The sequence below is a fragment of the Eleutherodactylus coqui genome, chromosome 9 (assembly GCF_035609145.1).
Source record: "Eleutherodactylus coqui strain aEleCoq1 chromosome 9, aEleCoq1.hap1, whole genome shotgun sequence".
NCBI lineage: Eukaryota > Metazoa > Chordata > Amphibia > Anura > Eleutherodactylidae > Eleutherodactylus > Eleutherodactylus coqui.
Genome location: NC_089845.1, coordinates 33,621,778 through 33,645,079, shown reverse-complemented (window position 1 = coordinate 33,645,079; position 23,302 = coordinate 33,621,778). Strand labels below are relative to the sequence as shown.

The 23,302-nt window shown below is 45.0% G+C and overlaps 1 protein-coding gene across 1 annotated transcript in view; it reads right to left on the bottom strand.

Moving 5' to 3' along the window:
- The window catches only part of GABBR2 (gamma-aminobutyric acid type B receptor subunit 2), a 581,362-nt gene that overhangs the window by 282,074 nt on the left and 275,986 nt on the right, over positions 1–23,302 (bottom strand). The window contains exon 4 of the mRNA XM_066578831.1: positions 2,313–2,414. Coding sequence (XP_066434928.1) covers positions 2,313–2,414 — 102 coding nt within the window. The remainder of the gene's footprint in view (positions 1–2,312; positions 2,415–23,302) is intronic.

Here is a 23,302-nt window from a genome sequence, read left to right as displayed (position 1 = left end):
ATGGGGCCGGCGGCAGCCCCATTGGCATACAGAGAAGATCGCGATCCTCTGCCACAGCTGTGGCTGAGGATTTCTTTATCTCCGCGGGGGTCCTCATTGTCCCTATAGGAATCCCAGGAGAGATGCAGCAACATGCAAAGCAAAACAGAAATGAAAAGCAATCAAACAAACTGAAAAAAAAAAAGCAGAAACTTATCTGCAGGTTGTGAAACACCCAGAATAGCAGAGCTCCAAACTCCTGGTTCTCCACTGTGGAACAGAATAAGCAACACTGGTCACTAGGAGGGGTGAGAATATATAGCCTCTCTGCACCTGAACACCAGCAGAATGAATAGCACACCACACCTACAGCCTACTCCCAGGCATTGCTAATCCAGCATGCTTTCATGCAGCAAAGGCAGACAGCACCAACAGAACTCTGCAAATGGTGCATTAACCCTTAACCTGCTAAACAAGACAATGGGTCTTTGGTCTGTGTTGAGGCCACCATGCCATGACGTTATTGGGACCGACAAGCCGTGACAACTGGGGGCTTCTCCTGCCACCCATCTGTACCCTGCCATTGATTGAATTCAATGAATGGTTGAGTGCTGCCTCTGATTGGCTTAGCGCAGGGACCAATCCCAGACAGCTCTCAGCTGTCATTCAATAGCTGAGAGCTGCTTCTGATTGGTCAGAGTGCTCAGCCAATCAGAGGCAGCCCTTTTAGCAGACAGGGATTTTAAATCCACTTCAGAGCAGTGCAGGGAGAGGACCCAGCTGGTTGGGTCGAGCCCCGACAGCTGTGGAGAGGTGAGTATATATATATATTTTTTATTTTTTAGGGATGATTATATTTAAAGCCCCTTCCCAAAAATCACTGCAGGGCTTGCTAGCAGCCCATTGCTTTCAATGAAGCCAGCTGTAGCGCTGGCTCCATTGTATTCAATGGGAAAACATTGCGGTCTCCTGCCACAGCTGTCACAGCTGTGGCAGAGGATTTCCTCATCTCCGCAGGGAGTCCCCTTGTCACTGGACACTGTGACAATGCTGTCACAGTGTTCAGTGACAAAGGGACTCCCCGCGGAGATGAAAATCCTCTGCCACAGCTGTAGCAAAGGATTGCAATATTCACTGTATGTCAATGGGGCCGCCGCTGCTGCTGCCGCCGGCCCCATTGACCAAAGGTGAAACCCCTGGATGTGACAGCATCCAGGGGTTTCACATCCAAGGAATACCCTCCTGTAGCTGTCACAGCTGCAGCAGGGGATAGCGGGCAGCACACTTTTTGTGTGGAAAAACGCAGCCAAGTGCGCTTTTTCCTGTGTGCTGCCCGCTTCGGTCACACACATTTTTGAACGCATGTCTTTCACCCACAAAGTTGCGTTTTAAAAAGCCCGTATGACCGAGCCCTAAAAAGCAATCCAAAAGTCACATGTACCTCAAAATGGTACCAATAAAAACTTTCCACAAAAAACAAGACCTCTACTGGAAAAATAGAAATGCTATGAGTCTTAGAATGCTGTGATGCAGATTAAATTAATTGTCTTTAAAAACATGTTTTTGTGCAAAAGTGGTAAAAAAAAAATATAAAAATTATAAAAATAAAAAAAATGTAAAAACTGTATAAACTTGGTTTCGCAGTAATCGTGCTGACCAGATAAGTAAATGATTATGTTATTTTTACAGAATGGGGGAAACTATATGAAAAATATCCAAAGACAATAGCAGATTTTCTGAGGAGGTTTTCCATCTGCTCACCCCCCCCCCCCCCCCCCAAAAAAAAATAAAAAAAAAATATTTTTTTACAAAGGTTCTACAGCACATTACATGGACACCAGAGTAGTGCCATTAAAATATACAACTTGTCTGAAAAAAAAACTAAGCTCTCATACAGCTATGCCAATAAGTTATGGCTCTTGCAACGCAACAACGAATATAGCTAGGTGCTTAAGACAAAAAATAGTCTGGTCACTAAGAAGTTAACCCTTTCCAATCCACTGTCTGACGTCTGAAGACATTCTGATTGAAGGCTGCACAGCTCTGATGTCGGAAGACGTCCGGCAGGGTATTCTTACTGTATATTACTGGCCGCTCCAGCATGTCCCATACCGCAGTACTGGCTCTAGCCAGCAGATGGCGTCATTGTATAATGGCAGAAAGAGAAAGCGCCCTAGGAAACCCTGAATCCAAAATTGGATTGCAAAGGGTTAAGGTGTAATGCAGGAGCTCACTTTTAAATATGAGTATAAATTCTCTGTAATTAAAAATGAAAATCCCAATACAGTATATAAACACTAAAATACAGTTTTTTAAATTGTTATAAACAATACCTTGAGTTTTTTTACGCTGATGCAGGGATCATTGGAGAAGCTCTCTGTGTCCGCAATTTGAATATCCGAGTCTTCCAGTTCACCCGTCAAGTCATTTCTTACCTACCAGGAAATAAAACATGTTTAGTTGCTGAGCAGATGGACTTATCAGGTGGCTTCATCACTTTCCTTCAGGTACATAGATAAACTACGCAGATATGCTGTGATTAATGTCTCTATTTGCCACTTTTTAGAGGTTCCAACCATTTACTGAGATCATCCCAGGCAGGAGACCACTTAGCATAATACAATGAAGCGGCAGAGTAAACCCATTGGATCTGCGGACCGCAGATGATTGAGTCTTCCATTTTCCAGATCTACATCCAGCAACCTGTTAAAATTTATGGGAGCAATTTATTAATGGTAATTACAAAATGTATGCGCAGTGTCACTAATCGTTAGAAAATCATGGGTGGCCTTCAATTAATCTTATGGCACTTGGCCAAAATAATCAAGCTTTCCGTAACAGGATTCTAAGGAGGTCATGCCGAACGTGGTGCCCATCGCTGACTTTCTAAGAACATTACCATTTTAATGACTTTGAAAATAGTATTTAAAATATAATCAAACTGGGCAGTTACAGTATCCGTCTAGTTAGCATGACGGCCGCACCGTACGAATGGTGATAACGGTATTAAATAATACATGTATTCTGGAAACACTGCAGAAGAAAAGAGGAACGCTGCAAAGAAAGAACAATAGACATTTTCAGGTGCTTAAGGCCGAGGGACAAAATTGTACAATTTTCTTGTGATGCGACAGCGCTGCAAATCCCATCAAGCCCATGCTTTCCAATGGGTTCCTTTACATTAGCGATGTTTTGTAGCCTGCGACATTGCAAGAAAAAAAAATGCAGGTTGCTAAATATTACCGCGATTTGCAATGTTTTAGACCCCATGTTTCCCTATGGATTCTTCCTTTCTGTTGCATTACACAAAAACGCGGTATTGCTGTGGCACAATGCAACTTTTACAGTAGGAACTCCTACTCTAAAAGCCCTAAAATAAGCCATAGCTGCAGAAAATAAACAAAAAAAAAACCATTGAATGGTTGTGATTGGTTTACCGAGCGTTGGCTCTAATTGGCTGATCCACGGCGCTCAGAAGCCAATCAGAGGCAGTGCTTCCTGCAGGCGAGGATTTTCAAATTTCTGACCAGGAAGAGATGCCTGGAGACAAGTGCTGGGGAGCAGGGAGAAGATTCACTGGAGCTGATAGGGCTTCTCAGGTGATGTATTTTGTTTTTTTTTTCTGCAGCAAGGGTTTATTTTTGGAGTAGGGCTTATATTTCCCAGCAAAAGAACGGTACAAAGTTGCACAACTTTGTAGCACCATGTGCAACTTTGTAGTGACACAAAATCGAGATATCACCGTGAGAAAACGTATATATCACACTGACCACTGATGCGATATCTCTGCGATTTTCTCATGGCAAGATTGCGTCGTCCGTGTGAAACAGGCCTAAAGCAAAACACTAAGCAAATCTTCATGATAAGTAAAATGGATATTTTATCCCTCTGCCTTAGGACCTTTATTGGAAACTAGTGCCGAAACACCCGTTTTTTGGTCTTTACACATCCAGCTTGCCCACCATTGGTGTTCCACCTGGTTGGCAGCACTTCTATCATTAATCTTTATATATTTTTTCGCAACCCTCTCTACAGCATCTAAGTCCTGGGTATTCATCTGGGACTCAGGCCTCTGACACTATTGGGTTTGCTCCACCCCTTTTTCTTCCTTTCTCTCCATTCATCTTTATGGCAGGACATGCGCAAACAGTCAACTGAAAAGAGTCACACTGTGTGTTCTTGGCAACTTTGTGGGAACAAAGGAATGGAACAGGCAGCCAGGTAAGTATAAAACGGACTCTTTTTTCACTTATGTTTGAGCCCCATGATGTGGGATTCTGATGCAGAACGCTGATGGCAATTCCACATTAACCCTTTCCAATCCACTGTCTGACATCTAAAGACATTCTGATTAAAGGCTGTACAGCTCCAATGTCGAAAGACGTCTGGCAGGGCACTCTTACTGTATATTACTGGCCGCTCTGTTGTCAGAGGCCTCTCCAGCATGTCCCGTACCGCAGTACTGGCTCTAGCCAGCAGATGGCACCATTGTATAATGGCAGAAAGAGAAAGCCCCCTGAATCTAAAATTGGATTGCAAAGGGTTAAAATCCGTAGTTAGCTGTGTGGACTTTGGTGCAGAATTCCGGGACAGGATATTTCACAAGGCTTCACACAGGACATGCTGCTGTCAAATTTCTGTTGCATTTCTACAGATGGCCAGAATTAACAAGCTTTGCAGAGTTGGCTGTGTTTCATATTGCAGATTTTGTATATAAGTTGTGTTTTTATGTGCAGAATATGTTGAGTTCACAATGGAAAACTTCATTTCCATCATCAACAAACGCAAATTTCCAAGCAGATTCAGTTCAATTTCAAAATCCACAATGAAAGTGTATTTTCAGATTTTGGTGGGGTTTTTATGTTCTCTGTTGATCTATATGGTGAGCATCCACTGCATTTCCACAAAATTAATAGGCATGCTACGGATTCATATGCAGCCACTGTGATTCCACTAGCGGAAATCCAAAAGTGGATCCTACATGTGTGAAGGCTACCTTCACATGCTGCATTTTGGACCAGTTCTCTCTAGAAAGATCTGTTAGTTCATCAATATTTCTGGGATGCCTTGCAAAAGTGTTAAGTGCCAGGACTCTGTCTTGGCCATTCCACAAATCTTTTTCAACTATTGTTTAGTAGATTTATTTGTGTTCGTGCATCGCCCAACATCTCTTGAGATCATTGAAAACTGTCTTTACATTTTCCCATAAAATGTGTTGATACATCTTAGAATTCATTGCTCCTTCAATGATCAACATTGGTTACAGGTTCTGAGTCAGCAAAGCTGCCCCAAAGCATGATGTTCCTTCTACCAAACTTCATTTTTGGGATGAGCTTTTGGTGTTGGTGTGCAGTGTCCTTTTTCCTCCAAGCATAGTGTTCTTCATTTTTGCTGAAAAGCTCACATTTGTCTCATCTCTTCACAGAACATTTTCCCAAAAGCACTGTGGAACATCCAAATGGTCTCAAGCAAACGTGAGATAGACTGTATGTTTTTGGGTTTTTTTGCTGCCTCCATCATGGTGTTCGTTCATGAAATCTTTTTTGTTCAGTGTTTTTCTCATGGAGGCCAACTAAACAGATGTTTTTGCAGTTTGCAGAGTCTTTTAGAAGTCTTTTGGTGTCCCATGGCTTCTTTATCATCTCTTTCAGAATTGTCTGTAGAGCTCTTGATATGATCTTAACAGTACATGGTCCACTGCAAGGGAGAATAGTAGCAGTATTAAGTTTTCTCCATTAGTAGATAATTTGTCCAACCATGGATTGAGGTACACCCAGGTCTTTAGCAATTCTATTGCAATATTTTCTACTTGGGTGCATCTCTATAACACATCTGAGGTCTTCTGAAAGTTGTTTGCATTGAGGCAGGGTTAACATTAACCAGTCTTTTTTGAGAAAATCAGATCTCTCAGAAACCAGGCTTTGTGTGCTTTTATTTAATGTGCAAATCAACTGTGAAGCAAACAATTCAAATTTTATCTTAACTGAAACTCCTTGTGGCATTTAACTCTTGGGGAAGTAATTAAATGGGTGTTCCTACATTAGACTGCATGGCATATGCACAGAATATGCATTAAAAGTCTGATAGATGCAGGTCCTACATCAGGGATATGGACCTATGTCAAAACCTGAACCTCTTGGCCCCCTGACCCAGCTGTATGCAGTGCCCAGGGGTGGTCGGGAGTAAGCTCAATGGGCTGTTATATGCTGTTTCTGTAACACCCCTAGTAGTGAATGAGAGTTATGGATATAGAACACAGCCATTTCTACAGCTCAATACTTCATGTCTATGGGAGTTACTGAAACTGTATAGTACGACCCGTTTGGATATTTCTGTATTCTTTGGCGCCCTGGCCACCAGGTATATAGAAGTAGAAGAAACAGCTAAAGAACTGGGCGCACTGTAAATAGGACACATTTTGGTACCAGAATGGTCTGAGGAAGGTGCCATACTGGTACTGAAATGTGTTGTCTGTCATAAACTCTGAATCCTTCATGCTCTGCCTGGGTCCAGTTTACAGTGTGCCCAGTTGGTAGTAATTCTTCACTACTCAACAGAGGCATCGCCATTCCATGGAGGGAAGACTACAGCAACCTAACAGATTTTGTCGCAACGCATCCAAGTACCATTATTCCCAGGTCTTTGCCACAATTTTCCCCATCATTATCTTACCCTACTGCACTATAAAGTGCTTTCTTTTGTTTTAATTATATCATGTACTAAGAGTTATTTCTATCTTAGCCAATTACGCCTGAGATGAGAGCAGCCCTTTCAGACATAGGTTCACTTACTTTTTCTCCCTGCACTGTGGATGATTACTCAATGTGCTCATTATTTTGACTTAGACAATAATCAGACTACATTTTATCAGTAATCAATGAAAAAATATGTAGATAATTCTAAAGGGTTTAATTACTCTTTTTGCAACTTTACATATTCTTAAAGGGGTTGTCTCGCGAAAGCAAGTGGGGTTAAGCACTTCCAGCCTCCTGATTGGCTGGAATCGGCGCACGTGACGGGGCGGAGCTACGCGATCACGCGTAGAAGGGGGCGGAGCCAGAACGCCGCTCGTGCCAGACCGAGCCGAAGACGGCACCATGGAGACGGGGACGCCAGCACAGGGAAGGTAAGTGAATAACTTCTGTATGGCTCATATTTAATGCACGATGTATATTACAAAGTGCATTAATAGGGCCATACAGAAGTGCTTAACCCCACTTGCTTTCGCGAGACAACCCCTTTAAGGACTCAGTCAGATGGGCGTTTTTTTGCTGCGCATGTTTTTGCGCACCAAAATTTGCGTGACCGAATTGGGCATCACGCTGAAAAAAACGCACTTGGCTGCGTTCAAAATTCGCACATAAAGTGCGGTGCTCGCTATCCCCTGCTGCAGCTGTGACATCCAGGGGTTTCACCTTGTGGTCAATGCGGCCGGCGGGAGCAACGGCGGCCCCATTGACATGCAGAAAAGATTGCGATTCTCTGCTACAGCTGTGACAGCAGTGGCTGAGAATTTCTTCATGCCCGCAGAGAGTCACCCCATTACCGAACACTGTGGCAGCACTGTCACACTGTTCAGTAACAAGGAGACTCCCCACGAATCCTTTGCCACAGCTATGGCAGAGGACCGCAATGCTATCCTATTGAATTCAATGAATGGCCGAGCGCTGCCTATGATTAGCTGAGCGCTGTGACCAATCACAGGCAGCGCTCAGCTGTCAATCACTGAATAACTGAGTGCTGCCTGTGATTGGCTGAGCGCTCAGCCAATCAGATACAGCTTTTTCAGCAGGCAGGGGTTTTAAAATTCCCACCTATGGAAATAGATACAGAGCAGTTCAGGGAGAAGATGCAGCCTGAGTATATATATTTTTTTAATTTTTTAATTTTTTACACATTTTTGGTATGATTCTCATAGAAGGGCTTATACTTAAAGCCCTCCCCTGAAAATCACTGTGGGGGCTGTCAGCATCTCACTGCTTTCAATAAAGCCGGCTGTAGCGCCGGCTCCATTGAATTCAATAGGATAGCATTGTGGTCCGCTGCCACAGCTTTGACAGCTATGGCAGAGGATTTCTTCATCTCCACGTGGAGTCCTCTTGTCACTGGACACTTTGACAATACCGTCACAGTGTTCAGTGACAATGGGACTCCCCGCTGAGATGAAGAAATCCTCTGTCACAACTAAGGATTTCTGTATGTCAATGGAGCCGCTGCTGCTGCCGCCGGCCTCATTGACCGCGAGGTGAAACCCCTGTATGTGACAGTATCCAGGGGTTGCGCATCCAAAAAATCCTGAATGCTGCAGTTACTTGCGTTTTAGGATCTGTTGTTTTATTTTCTGCCTGTGAAAATTTTTGTGCGCAGGTAAAAATTGAACATGTGACCGCTGCCATTGGAAAGTACTGGTTCTAGTAGATGCGGATCGCAAACGCAAAAACCATGCACAAGCAAAAAACGCCCGTCTGACTGAGGCCTAAGACTGCATTGTTAGACCATATCAGCCAGGTTATAAAATAGTTGCCTTATCAACTTCTACAGCAAATTAAAACTGTTGTGGGTAGAGATGAGCGAGCATACTTGTCCGAGCTTGATACTCGTTCGAGTATTAGGGTGTTCGAGATGCTCGTTACTCGTAACGAGTACCACGCGATGTTCGAGTTACTTTCATTTTCTTCCCTGAGAAATTTGCGCGCTTTTCTGGCCAATTGAAAGACAGGGAAGGCATTACAACTTCCCCCTGCGACGTTCCAGCCCTATACCACCCCCCTGCAGTGAGTGGCTGGTGAGATCAGGTGTCACCCGAGTATTAAAATCTGCCGGCCCGCGGCTCGCCTCAGATGCGTTCTCACTTAGCTGAGGGAAAGTGCTGTTGATGCTGGGGCTGCTATAGGGAGAGTGTTAGGAGTGATTTTAGGCTTCAAGAACCCCAACGGTCCTTCTTCTCTATATGCGCTCAATGGGGCCGGCGGCAGCAGCGCGGACCCCATTGAGAACATATAGAAGACAAATCATTCTTCTCTGCCACAGCTGTAACAGCTGTGGCAGAGAAGAACGATGTTTGCCCATTGAATTCAACGGAGCCGGCAATACAGCCGACTCCATTGAAATCAATGGGCTGCCGACGATCGCGGGATGAATTGTCGGGAAGGGCTTAAATATATAAGCCCTTCCCTGCAATTCATCCAGAAAAGTGTTAAACTAAAAAATATATATATACTGACCTGCTACCGGCAGCCGGAGTTCCGCGCGGCCGTCCTGCAGTGGGTGTGAAGGGGGTGTGAGTCAAACCTGCCCCCTGATTGGATCAGCGCTGAGCCAATCAGAGGCAGGTCTCACTCACACCCATTCAGTGGGTGTGAAGGGGGTGTGAGTCAGACCTGCCCCCTGATTGGCTCAGCGCTGAGCCAATCAGGGGGCAGGTCTGACTCACACCCCCTTCACACCCACTGCAGGACGGCCGCGCGGAACTCCGGCTGCCGGGAGCAGGTCAGTATATATATATTTTTTAGTTTAACACTTTTCTGGATGAATTGCAGGGAAGGGCTTATATATTTAACCCCTTCCCGACAATTCATCCCACACTCGCCCGCAGCGCATTGCTTTCAATTGAGCGGGCTGTATTGCCGGCTCCATTGAATGCAATGCGCTGGACAGCTCCGCACGATTTTCGGGCACCGGTCACGCGATTTTCGGATGCGCATCCGTCATGCGATCCGCAAATCGCGCGAAAAAACGCCCGTCTGACAAAGGCCTTAGTCAGACGGGCGTTTTTCGCGCGATTTGCGCATGCATGCGGCAAATTTTTATCGGACACATGAGCGCTTTTTATGCGCTCGTCCGATAAATTATAGAACAGAAATCGCAGATCGCACCTATGGGGCCGGCGGCAGCAGCGCCGACCCCATTGAGAACATATAGAAGAGAAATCATTCTTCTCTGCCACAGCTGTAACAGCTGTATTGCTGGCTCCATTGAATTCAATGGGCTAACATCGTTCTTCTCTGCCACAGCTGTTACTGCTGCGGCAGAGAAGAACAATCTTTATGCTGACAGTGCGGGGGGGGGGGGGCACTCTTGCCGCTATTGTGGCTTAATAGTGGGACCTGTGAACTTGAGATGCAGCCCAACATGTAGCCCCTCGCCTGCCCTATCCGTTGCTGTGTCGTTCCCATCCCTTTCTTGAATTGCCCCGATTTTCACAAATGGAAACCTTAGCGAGCATCGGCGATATACAAAAATGCTCGGGTCGCCCATTGACTTCAATGGGGTTCGTTACTCGAAACGAACCCTCGAGCATCGCGGAAATTTCGTCCCGAGTAACGAGCACCCGAGCATTTTGGTGCTCGCTCATCTCTAGTAGTGGGACATTTGTTCTTCGATAACCAAAAATTGGAACTCATGTCCGTCCTACTCTGGACAAGGTCTGAGTAATTCCTATCAACTATAAAATGCACAAATTGTTTCCTACTGAATCTCTTAAATGTATAAAGTTTAAAACAACTTGGCTATTATTGGGAACTTATACAGATCAGACACCCCCACATACATCCCAGTAAAAAGGAATTGGAGGAGTTCCCCGACCATAATCACTGAAATCTGCTTTGATTCCTCTCATGGTTCACATTAATAATATCCAATGATAATATGTGGAAATGATGAGGTTTTATGCCTATCCTCCACCTCCAGAGGAATCTTTTTGGGCTTCTAATATGAGATGTAGAAGATCAGAAGCGCTTGTCTTTTAATTCTACAAACCAGGCAAATCATCTATAAGGTCCCATATGCTTCAAAGGAGTAAGATAAGGAGGGGAAGATCACAAAGCAGCTTTGGTTAGCAAGAGAAAAGGAAAAGTTAGTTTTAGCTTTAAATCAAAAGTAAGCCTGGTGATGTCACAAGGGTTTTCCACACTCTTAAAATTGACACTGAAACCGGATAAAAATCTCCCACATTGAATTTTGTATGCGCTTAGGATAATGTGGATGGTACGAGGCTAGTGAGAAGTATGACTTACCTCGTTGAGGAGCCCTATATGCAGGACTCCTCTATATTCAGGATTGTCCTTAATGAACGAGAGGGAGGCCTGGGAGATTTCAAGTTTTCATTGGCAAAGAGACAAGCATATGCAGACACAGGCAACAATAGAGGGGAAACCAATGGGGCGCAACGCGTTTCGGGGCAAAAACAAGCTCCTTTTTCAAGCACAGCTCATTAGATGACAGTGGCTGAGGGTGATGATAACCGGACGAGGATGAATCTTATGAAACTGGCAGTGGAAACTCTCTCCGTCCTCTCCGTCCGTCTTCGTGCCTTATAGTTTGGAGCGCTAGTCCGCTGATTCTCTCATTTGTTTCCAAATGGAATTTTGTCACTCATTTATCTACCTGTTTGGTTTCATCCGGAGTGGATACAGTAATTGTTGCATTGTAACGCACTTAACATCTATGATTAGAACAGTTTATATTATATTATTATATCATCTGCTTTACCATGAAGTATTACAACATTCAAAGCAAAGTATCCTATAAGATTGGACAACAGTATGTCTAGGAGGTCAACTCACAGTAGGATGTGCTAAAAGGATTACCTACTTTATGATTAGGGCCAGTCTCACACACGACGTCGGTAAAACACAGCGTTTGAAAGGTGCCAGTTTACCGCAATTTTGACTGGTGTTTTCATACGCAGGTCACTGTGTTTGACAGTGCTTTTTAACACACCCCATGATTGTGATGGGGTTCTTCGTTTTAAACTGAAAGATTTGCTCCACAAGAACCACTGGATCATTCAAATTTGAACGATTTCATTCAGTGTAAACACGGCCAATGACTGAACAATGAATGATAATTTGTTCGCTTATCTTCAAGGTTCATTTCATGCAAGTATGAAAATCATTGTTGGCTTGTTCGCTCATCATTCAGTTTAAACACCAATCGCTTATTCATTTTTATCCACTGGTACAGAGAATTGAACAATCCCGTTAAAAAAAAACAAAAAAAACAATTTATCTTTGTGTTTAAACTGACTGCCCAAGCAACGAAACTATTGTTATAGAGTCATAGAATGGTAGAGTTGGAAGGGACCTCCTGGGTCATCTGGTCCAACCCCCTGCTCAGTGCAGGATTCACTAAATCATCCCATAGAGATATTTGTCCAGCCTTTGTTTGAACACTTCCATTGAAGGAGAACTCACCACCTCCTCTGGTAACCTGTTCCACTCATTGAACACCCTCACGGTCAGAAAGATTTTTCTAATAACTAATTTGTGTCTTCTCCCTTTCATCCCATTGCTTCTGGTCTTTCCTTGTGCAGATGAGAATAGGGCTGATCCCTCTGCACTGTGACAGCCCTTCAGATATTTGTAGACCGCTATTAAGTCTCATCTCAGCCTTCTCTTCTGCAAGCTAAGCATTCCCAGACCCTTTAACCGTTTCTCATAGGACATGATTTGCAGACCGCTCACCATCTTGGTAACTCTTCTCTGAACTTGCTCCAGTTTGTCTATGTCTTTTTTAAAGTGGGGTGCCCAAAACTGGACTCAGTACTGCAGATGAGGTCTGACTAAGAAGGGGTAGAGGGGGATAATGACCTCACGTGATCTAGACTCTATGCTTCTCTTAATACATCCTAGAATACATTGTTGACTCATGTTCAGTCTATGATCTGTTAGTATACCCAAGTCTTTTTCACATGTGCTGCTGCTTAGCCCAATTCCTCCCATTCTGTATTTGCTTTTTTCATTTTTATTGCCCAGATGTAGGACTTGGTATTACTCCTTGTTAAATACCATTCTGTTAGTCACTGCCCACTGTTCAAGCTTTTCTAGATCTTTTTGAATATTCTCTCTCTTTCTTCCCTAGTGTTAGCTATCCCTCCTAGCTTAGTGTCATCGGCAAATTGGATCAGTTTCCCATCAGTTCCCTCCTCCAGATCATTTATAAAAATGGTGTTCCCTCACCATCTCTCTGCTTACAGATAGTCTGCATTCTTTTATTCCCCCAATAGCACAGGGAAGATCAGTTGATGTTCCATCTTCTTTCTGAGAGAAAACACATACAAAATAGGAATTTAAAAGTTCGACCTTCCCAACATCATTCTTAACCAATCCACCATTTTCATCTTGCAAGAATCCAATTGCATGTTTGGCTTTTCTTTTGCTTTTGACATACCCCCCAAATCATTTTTTATTGCTCTTGGGCTCTTTTGCAAGCATAAATTCATTATCAGCTTTAGCTTTTCTGACACTTGTCCTACAGCTTCTGCAGACCGCATTATATTCTTCTTTAGATATTTCTCCTCTTTCCATTTGATAAACATGTATTTCTTAGTTTGTAACATGTGTGCAAGTTCTGCGTTCATCCTTCCTGATCTCCTTGAATGCTTCCCATTCTTCCTTCTTTTAGGGATTGTTAACGATTGTGCTTTAAGAATCTTATTTCGCAATATTTCCCAACCTTCTTGGACATTTCTGTCCTTACGAACATCCAGCCATTGGATTCTTCCTAGCCTCTTTCTGAGTCTATTAAATTCTGCCTTTCTGAAATCCAACCTTGAGGTCTTAGTTTTCTCAGGTCTTCCTCCCCTTTTTATCCAAAATTCAAGGATATCATGATCACTGCCTCCTAAGGTCCCATCTCCCTTACTTCCTCAACCATCCCCTCCCTGTTGGTAAGAATTAGGCCCAAGATAGCAGATCCCCTTGTTTGATCTTCTACCTTTTGGGAGGTAAAGTTGTCAGCAAGAGCGGATAAGAATTTGTTGGATCCATTACTTTTACCTGAGAGATTCCCAACAAATGTCTCGATCGGTAAAATCTCCCATGATCACTATGTCAGGCTTTTTTGAGAGCTTGGCCATCTGATGTAGAAAGAGTTCATCCATATCTTCTGCTTGTCCAGGCGGCCCATAGTAAATGCCTACAATGGGGTCCTTTCTGTTGTTCTCTCCTTGTATTCTTACCCAAACAGTTTCTACAGAACTCCCAGCTCTGAAGCTTGAATCTCAGTGGAGATAAATGTTTTCCTAACATACAACACAACACCTCCTCTCCTTTTATTAGGTTTGTTTCTTATAAATAAGTTGTATACTTCAAGCCTTGTGTTCCAATCATGTGTATCATCCCACAAAGTTTCCGTGATACCTATGACATATTTCTCACATTTTAGTTTGTTATCGTTGTCTCTTACTCCTCTACTTGCCTTTTTTGTCTCTGTTCTTTCTATCCCCTTCTAATACAAGGTTCTCAAATGTATTAATTAGCTGTATATTTTTACCTGGCCTTTCACTTCCCTTCCCATACTGTTCTAGTTTAAAGCTCTCTTAATGAGTGAAGCGAGGCGCCCACCAAAAGTGTCATCGTATGCGCGTGCGAACGGTTATCGCTACGTGTAAGTACCCTAAGGCAAAAAAAGATTTACTTTACAAAATGACCTTTTCTATAAAGAAATAATTCTGATTACCCTCCAGCACGTAGGTGAAGTACTATATATATAAACTAGTGCACACACCGCTCACTTGCCTTCTATTTCCATTATATTCTAAAAATACCTAATGTAATTACTAATGTTGTTCATGATTAGTGGAAAGACAGTGAGCTGAATTAAAAAGTTAGCAATTCACAGGGATGGCTTAAAGTGATTACATTTGAAGAGGATTGCCTGATAATCAGTGTGTTGGCAGTGTAATGGACTGATATACATCTGTCAGGCTCCACAACCTTACCCAGTTTCTTCAGCGTTTAACCTATTTAGAAAGGTTAGCACATAGCAGGGAGGAAATGAAAGATGAATAATGACACTCAAGCAGACATGGAAATAGTAAATAATGCAGAGATGTCATTGCACTTGGTTTATGAAATGGCGCTGTAGTTTCGAAGTACATTGCATGACACATTAGCTGCATGAGTAGAGACACAATACATTTTTTTTCTATTCTGTGCTTCTATACTTAATTCTCTCTACATTTCTATCACTCTGTATCGATCGATCGCTCTATTAGCAATAAAGTCCATTGCATAAAATAATACTGTCTGGCTCTAGATAATTACTGTTGGTCGCTTCTTTCATTTTTCTAGAAGAAGAATTAAAATACTAAATGTGGAAAAGTGGGAGAAAACAGTGTTTGTTCTTCCTTTGTTGAAGAAAGACTGAAGTCAAGCAGGGCGTGGGCCACCAAAGACTGTAGAGGAGGAATGGAGGGGCAAGAAGGCTAAAGAATACTGCGTAGAGAACTCTCCCAGAATGGGTGGAAGGGCAGTTGTGTATCCTCCTTCTTTTGAGTATATTCATGCAGCAGAATTGTCAACGGAAAATCTGTAGCATTTTACAGTAATGTGGATAGTATTTCAAAAAATCTCTTCCATATGCCACGGAAAAAAAAATCTGCAACATAAATTGACCTGTAGAGAGGATTTTAAATCTGCAGCATGCTAATTTATACAATACTTAATGGCAAGGCTTAATAGGCTGCCTGTAAAAGTACACTTTGCTGCAGTACTGAAGTATTGCATTATATTGTGTACACAATCGGACAATCACAAATTCAAGTCCCCTGTTGGGACTACAAAAAATAAAAATAAGATTGCTAAGTTTTTTTTATTAATTATTGGTAAATTTAAAAAATATTAAAGTTAAAAAAAGCCTTTTCCCAATCAATACATAAAAAAAAAAGTTTACAAAATTGGAATTGCCACATCCATAAAAAAGTCCAATGAATAAAAATAACTAGAGATAAGCAAGCGTACTCCTGAAGGCAAAATACTCGAGCGAGTATTGCCATTTTCGAGTACATGCCCGCTCGTGCCAAAAGCTTCTGGGGCCGGTGGGGGGCGGCGGGGGAGAGCGGGAGGAATGGGGGGGGGGGGGGGGGGAGATCTCTCTCCCCCCCCCCCCCCCCCGCGCTCCCTCATGCTCACTCCTGCAACTCACCTCTCACCCCACCGGCCCCCGAATCTTTTCTCATGAGCGGACATGTACTCGAAAATGGCAATACTCGCTCGAGTATTTTGCCTTAACGAGTACGCTCTTAAAATAACACATTATTTATACCAAAAAGTGAACCAAAAAGTGAGTCATTGTGACTCCAAAAGTATATACTGTATGAACTAAAATGCAATCAAACAGTTGCATGTATCCTATAATGTTACCATTAAAAACTACAAGTTGTCCCACAAAATATGAGCCAACATACAGATGCATCAATGGAAAAATAGGACTGGGGATCAAAAGACAGCAATAGAAACACTGCTAACATAAAAGGTACTTTATTTTTCCAGTACAAAACAAAATAAATTTGGTATTGCAGTATATTGACTGACTGACAGGATAAAGATAACAGGATTTTTACTTTACCATTAATGTCGTTGAAATAAACCTTTTCACCTCATGTTTAAAAGTCTCCATTACATTATATGGTGTGTAAAATTGTACCCCTGAAAAATACAACTTGTCCTGCAAACAACAAGCCCTCATGTAGCAATGGAAGATAAAACCAAAAGAACTGGTGATTTGGCGCAACACTCCGAATGTAGAGGAATATAAAGAACAGATAATGTAGTGTGAAACTTTTCTTTTATTAAATGTGTAGCCAGCATGGGAAAACATGTATCGTGGTCACACCCCTTCATCAGTTTGCTGGTTGAAATATACAGACGGTTGGAGACCTAAGGATGGCAAAGTCCCAAATGTCAAAGGGAATCCCAAAAATTCTGTATGGAGCATGGCAAACGGGACCAGAGAGGTTTTGACAAGTTTGACAAGTTCTCAATGTTTAGTTGAGATTCATAATGTTGGTGTTTCTAAATCTATTACATGAGGTGAAATATATAGTTCTCAAGGTTATTATCCAAAAGTCTACGTTCCAAATCTACCCAAAGTTTACATCTTGGAAGGAAATGCCCCTCAACAAATCTACCTAACTGTATTGTGTTCCTATATACCAGGAAGTCTGGAAATAGTATACCACCAGTTTTCTAGATCTAATTAGGGTGAGACATATTATTCTGTGTATAACAGTACATAAAAATGAATAAAATGAAAGTTAGGCTTTAGAGATGAGCGAGCACCAAAATGCTCGGGTGCTCGTTACTCGGGACGAAATTATCGCAATGCTCGAGGGTTCGTTTCGAGTAACGAACCCCATTAAAGTCAATGGGCGACCCGAGCATTTTTGTATTTCGACGATGCTTGCTAAGGTTTTCATGTGTGAAAATCTGGGCAATTCAAGAAAGTGATGGGAACGACACAGCAACGGATAGGGCAGGCGAGGGGCTACATGTTGGGCTGCATCTCAAGTTCACAGGTCCCACTATTAAGCCACAATACCGGCAAGAGTGGGCCCCCCCCCCTCCCAACAACTTTTACTTCTGAAAAGCCCTCATTAGCAATGCATACCTTAGCTAAGCACCACACTACCTCCAACAAAGCACAATCACTGCCTGCATGACACTCCGCTGCCACTTCTCCTGGGTTACATGCTGACCACCCAACCCCCCCCCCCCCCCCCGCACGACGCAGTGTCCACAGCGCACACCAAATTGTCCCTGCGCAGCCTTCAGCTGCACTCATGCCACGCCACCCTCATGTCTATTTATAAGTGCGTCTGCCATGAGGAGGAACCGCAGGCACACACTGCAGAGGGTTGGCACGGTTAGGCAGCGACCCTCTTTAAAAGGGGCGGGGCGATAGCCCACAATGCTGTACAGAAGCAATGAGAAATATAATCCTGTGCCACCGCCATCAGGAGCTGCACACGTGGGCATAGCAATGGGGAACCTATGTGCCACACACTATTCATTCTGTCAAGGTGTCTGCATGCTCCAGTCAGACCGCGGTTTTTAATTCATAGACACAGGCAGGTACAACTCCCTATTGTGAAGTCCCTGTGGACCGACAGCATGGGTGGCTCCCTGGAACCCACCGGCGGTACATAAAAATATCCCATTGCATTGCCCAACACAGCTGAGGTAGTAATGTCATGTTTAATGCAGGTGGGCTTCGGCCCACACTGCATGCCCCAGTCAGACTGGGGTTCTTTAGAAGTGGAAACAGATGCATTTATAATTCTCTGTGGACCGACAGCATGGGTGGGTGCCAGGAAGCCACCGGCGGTACATAAAAATATCCCATTGCATTGCCCAACACAGCTGAGGTAACGTCAGCTGTAATGCAGGTGGGCTAAAAATTCATTTGATTACACTGTAGGCGAGGGCCCACAAAAATTGCTGTATCAACAGTACTAATGTACAGAAAAAAAATTGGCCATGGCCAACCAAGAGGGCAGGTGAAACCCATTAATCGCTTTGGTTAATGTGGCTTAAGTGGTAACTAGGCCTGGAGGCAGCCCAGTTTAACGAAAAATTGGTTCAAGTTAAAGTTTCAACGCTTTTAAGAGCATTGAAACGTATAAAAAATTTTAAGAAAGATTATATGAGTGAGCCTTGTGGCCCTAAGAAAAATTGCCCGTTCGGCGTGATTACGTGAGGTTTCAGGAGGAGGAGCAGGAGGAGGAGGAGGAGGAGGAATATTATACACAGATTGATGAAGCAGAAATGTCCCCGTTTTGGATGGTGAGAGAGAACGATGCTTCCATCCGCGGGTGCAGCCTACGTATTGCTTAGGTATCGCTGCTGTCCGCTGGTGGAGAAGAGAAGTCTGGGGAAATCCAGGCTTTGTTCATCTTGATGAGTGTAAGCCTGTCGGCACTGTCGGTTGACAGGTGGGTACGCTTATCCGTGATGATTCCCCCAGCCACACTAAACACCCTCTCTGACAAGACGCTAGCCGAAGGACAAGCAAGCACCTCCAGGGCATACAGCGCGAGCTCAGGCCACGTGTCCAGCTTCAACACCCAGTAGTTGTAGGGGGCAGAGGTGTCACTGAGGACGGTGCTGCAATCGGCTACGTACTCCCTCACCAAATTAAACACATGGGCCAGGCATGGCGCGTGCGTGAGGCTGCCGAGCTGCAGAGCCGCCACCAGGTTACGGCCGTTGTCACACATGACCATGCCCGGTTGGAGGCTCAGCGGCGCAAGCCAGCGGTCGGTCTGCTCTGTCAGACCCTGCAGCAGTTCGTGGGCCGTGTGCCTCTTCTCTCCTAAGCTGAGTAGTTTCAGCACGGCCTGCTGACGCTTGCCCACCGCTGTGCTGCCACCCCGCGCGACACCGACTGCTGGAGACATGCTGCTGCTAACACATCTTGATTGCGAGACAGAGGAGGAGGAGGAGGAGGAGGAGGAGGGTGGTTTAGTGGAGGAAGCATACACCCCCGCAGATACCACCACCGAGCTGGGGCACGCAATTCGGGGGGTGGGTAGGACGTGAGCGGTCCCAGGCTCTGACTCTGTCCCAGCCTCCACTAAATTCACCCAATGTGCCGTCAGGGAGATATAGTGGCCCTGCCCGCCCGTGCTTGTCCACGTGTCTGTTGTTAAGTGGACCTTGGCAGTAACCGCGTTGGTGAGGGCGCGTACAATGTTGCGGGAGACGTGGTCGTGCAGGCCTGGGACGGCACATCGGTAAAAGTAGTGGCGACTGGGAACCAAGTAGCACGGGACCGCTGCCGCCATCATGCTTTTGAAAGCCTCCGTTTCCACAAGCCTATACGGCAGCATCTCTAGGCTGATCAATTTTGCAATGTGCACGTTTAACGCTTGAGCGTGCGGGTGCGTGGCGTCGTACTTGCGCTTGCGCTCAAACTGTGGCGCTAGCGACGTCTGGACGCTATGCTGAGAGACATTGCTGGATGGGGCCGAGGACAGCGGAGGTGAGGGTGTGGGTGCAGGCCAGGAGACGGTAGTGCCTGTGTCCTCAGAGGGGGGTTGGATCTCAGTGGCAGGTTGGGGCACAGGGGGAGAGGCAGTGGTGCAAACCGGAGGCGGTGAACGGGCATCGTCCCACCTTTTCTGGGGTGCTTGGCCATCATATGCCTGCGCATGCTGTTGGTGGTGCCTCCCCAGCTGATCTTGGCGCGACAAAGGTTGCACACCACTGTTCGTCGGTCGTCAGGCGTCTCTGTGAAAAACTGCCACACCGTAGAGCACCTTGACCTCTGCAGGGTGGCATGGCGCGAGGGGGCGCTTTGGGAAACAGTTGGTGGATTATTCGGTCTGGCCCTGCCTCTACCCCTGGCCACCGCACTGGCTCGGCCTGTGCCCACACCCTGACTTGGGCCTCCGCGTCCTCGCCCGCGTCCACGTCCTATAGGCCTACCCCTACCCCTCAGCATGCTGTATTACCAGTGATTTGATTTCCCAGGCAGGAAAGAAATATGCGTAAGCCTGCTGTTAAACGTAGCTGGCTGCGTATGATTTCTGTTTACGTTCTGCACCCACCACACACGTACCCAGAACGCTGAGGACTGTCAGAGGCAGGCCAAATAGAATGTTTCCCTTTTTTTGGTAAAGAAAAGGCCCACTACGTATATTCAATCAATAATATATGTCTTCTGGCCCTGCAAATGTGTCACAGAACTGCAGGGTTGCAGAGTTATTAACTACAGCAGAGCGGTGATTTTTCCCAGGCAGGAAAGAAATTGGCGCAAGCCTGCTGTTAAACGTAGCTGGCTGCGTATGATTTGTTTACGTCCTGCACCCACCACACACGTACCCAGAACGCTGAGGACTGTCAGAGGCAGGCCAAATAGAATGTTTCCCTTTTTTTGGTAAAGAAAAGGCCCACTGACTATATTCAATCAATAATATATGTCTTCTGGCCCTGCCTACACAATTCTGTCCCTGTAGTATTACTGCAGGGTGCAATGGTCTGCACAGCCGATTTAAAAAAAAAATAAAAAATGCAACACTGCTAACAGCAGCCTGCACAGTTCTGCACACGGTTAAATGTGGCCCTAAGAAGGACCGTTGGGGTTCTTGAAGCCTACACTCACTCCTAACACTCTCCCTGCCTAACCACCACTTCTGTCCCTGTAGTATTACTGCAGGGCGCAATGCTCTGCACAGCCGATTTTGAAAAAAAAAAAAGGGCAACACTGCTAACAGCAGCCTCCACATGGATAGATGTGGCCCTAAGAAAGACCGTTGGGGTTCTTGAAGCCTACACTCACTACTAACACTCTCCCTACAGCAGCTCCGGCACCAGCAGCACTGTCCCTCAGCTAACTCACAAGGCATCTGAGGCGAGCCGCGGGAGGGGCCGACTTTTATACTCGGGTGACATCTGATCTCCCCAGCCACTCACAGCAGGGGGGTGGTATAGGGCTTGAACGTCGCAGGGGGAAGTTGTAATGCCTTCCCTGTCTTTCAATTGGCCAGAAAAGCGCGCTAACGTCTCAGAGAGGAAACTGAAAGTAACCCGAACATCGCGTGGTACTCGTTAAGAGTAACGAGCATCTCGAACACGCTAATATTCGCCCAAGCATCAAGCTCGGACGAGTACGTTCGCTCATCTCTATTAGGCTTCTTTCACACGAGCGCATATTGGCCGGCGTTTTCACGCCCGGCCAATATATGCTTTAACCTGGGGCATAGAAGCTTGTAAATGGGCGCACAAATCTAACGTTTGTGAGCCCGGGCACATGGCATGGGGTCCGGTGCATATGCACCGAGCTCACCATGCCGTCGCCCATTTCCCCTCCCTCCCCATCGCAGGCTCATCTCTTGTCTCCTCCCCTTTTGTTCTTTGCAATGAGCGGGGGCGGGACTGGGGCAGAGCTAAGTGCTGACCTGTCCCGCCTCCTCCCATTGATTGCTATGGACAAGGGGCGGGAGCTTAGCTCAGCCCATGTCCCATCCTTTGTCCACAGCCAGCAATGGGAGGAGGCAAGTTGGGCCGACACTTAGCTCCGCCCCCGCCGACTCCCTTCCATTACAGAGATCCCGCGGGGAGGTGAAGTATAGTGAGCCTGCACGGGGGGTGGAGGTCGCTTCCATGGGCTCCCATAGGGGCCCATGCAGTGGCCGACGTATTCTGGCCCAAAAGATAGTTCTGGGCCTGATGTAAAAATGGCTGGCGCTGTATTGGGCTGGCAGGGCGCTTTTTCGTCTTAGGAATACGTCAATGCATCAGTATATCAGCCCGCTGTGAAAACGGCCAGCCGATATGCGCTCATGTGAAAGAAGCCTTATACTGAATCTTTCCCCATAAAACTATGTATCAGTCTGCTCAGCTCCTCCTACTGTATAACATGATGCCTGCAGCTTGGACTGTAGGTTCCAGTTGACAGACTCCCGTTAACAGGTTAATGTGTAAGTACACTATATTTGTCCAGTGATTAAATGTTATTAATTTTCTACTTCTTAGGTTCCTTGTAGCTCTTGTAATCTGTGAACACTTTATCTTCCGGTCTGATCATAGGCACATATCCCGGAGCTATGGAATTTCTGATTGCTGTGTTTAACCACAAATTTCAAGGTAGTCAGTTTATGCTGATTTCCAGTACAACTATACGATGATTATAAAGTAAAAGCAAATACATCTGTGCAAAAACCAAGACGGGAGTAATTGTCACACATATCCTGAGACAAATGGGCCTCATTAGAGGAGGAGCCTGGATGTCGGCAGTAATGCTCTCAATCTCTCAATGACGAATGGGACTCATACATTTGCTAGAACATTATTGGTTAACCTAATCTGCCAGTGTAAATACTCGTACATGTACAGTTTTATATGGATAGGCCAAACATGTAATTCTTCATTTTCCCTTTAGCATTTATGTAGGAGTCGCTGCAAGGAAAATGGAGACTCACTCTTTTCAGCCCTTAACCCCTTAAGGACGCGGCTAGAGATGACCGAGCGTACTCGCTAAGGCAAACTACTCGAGCGAGTATTGTCCTTAGCGAGTACCCGCTCGCTCATCTCAAAAGATTCGGGTGACGGCTCCCCCCTGCTCACTCCCGCAACTCACCGCTCACACCGGCTGGCACCCGAATCTTTAGAGACGAGCGGGCAGGTACTCGCATAAGGCACTACTCGCTCGAGTAGTTTGCCTTAGCGAGTACGCTCACTCATCTCTGGACGGGGCCCTTTTTTCCCCATTTTCGTTTTTTCCTCCCGCCTCTTTTCTTTATCCAACAACATAGATGTCCGAGGGCTTTGTGTTTTTTGCGAGACGAGTTGTATTTTTCTATGCTACTATTTAATGTAACATATAATGTACTAAAAAAAAGTGGAGTGAAATGAAAAAAAAAACAAATTCTGCCATCTTTGCGTGTGTCTACGGCGCACAAACTGCAACAAAAATGATATGATAACTTTATTCTATGGGTCAGTACGATTACTATGATACCAAACTTCTTTTTTTCGCTGTACTACTTTTATTTTTTTCAAAGATATTTACTTTTTTTAAATTATTTTCTGCCGCCATC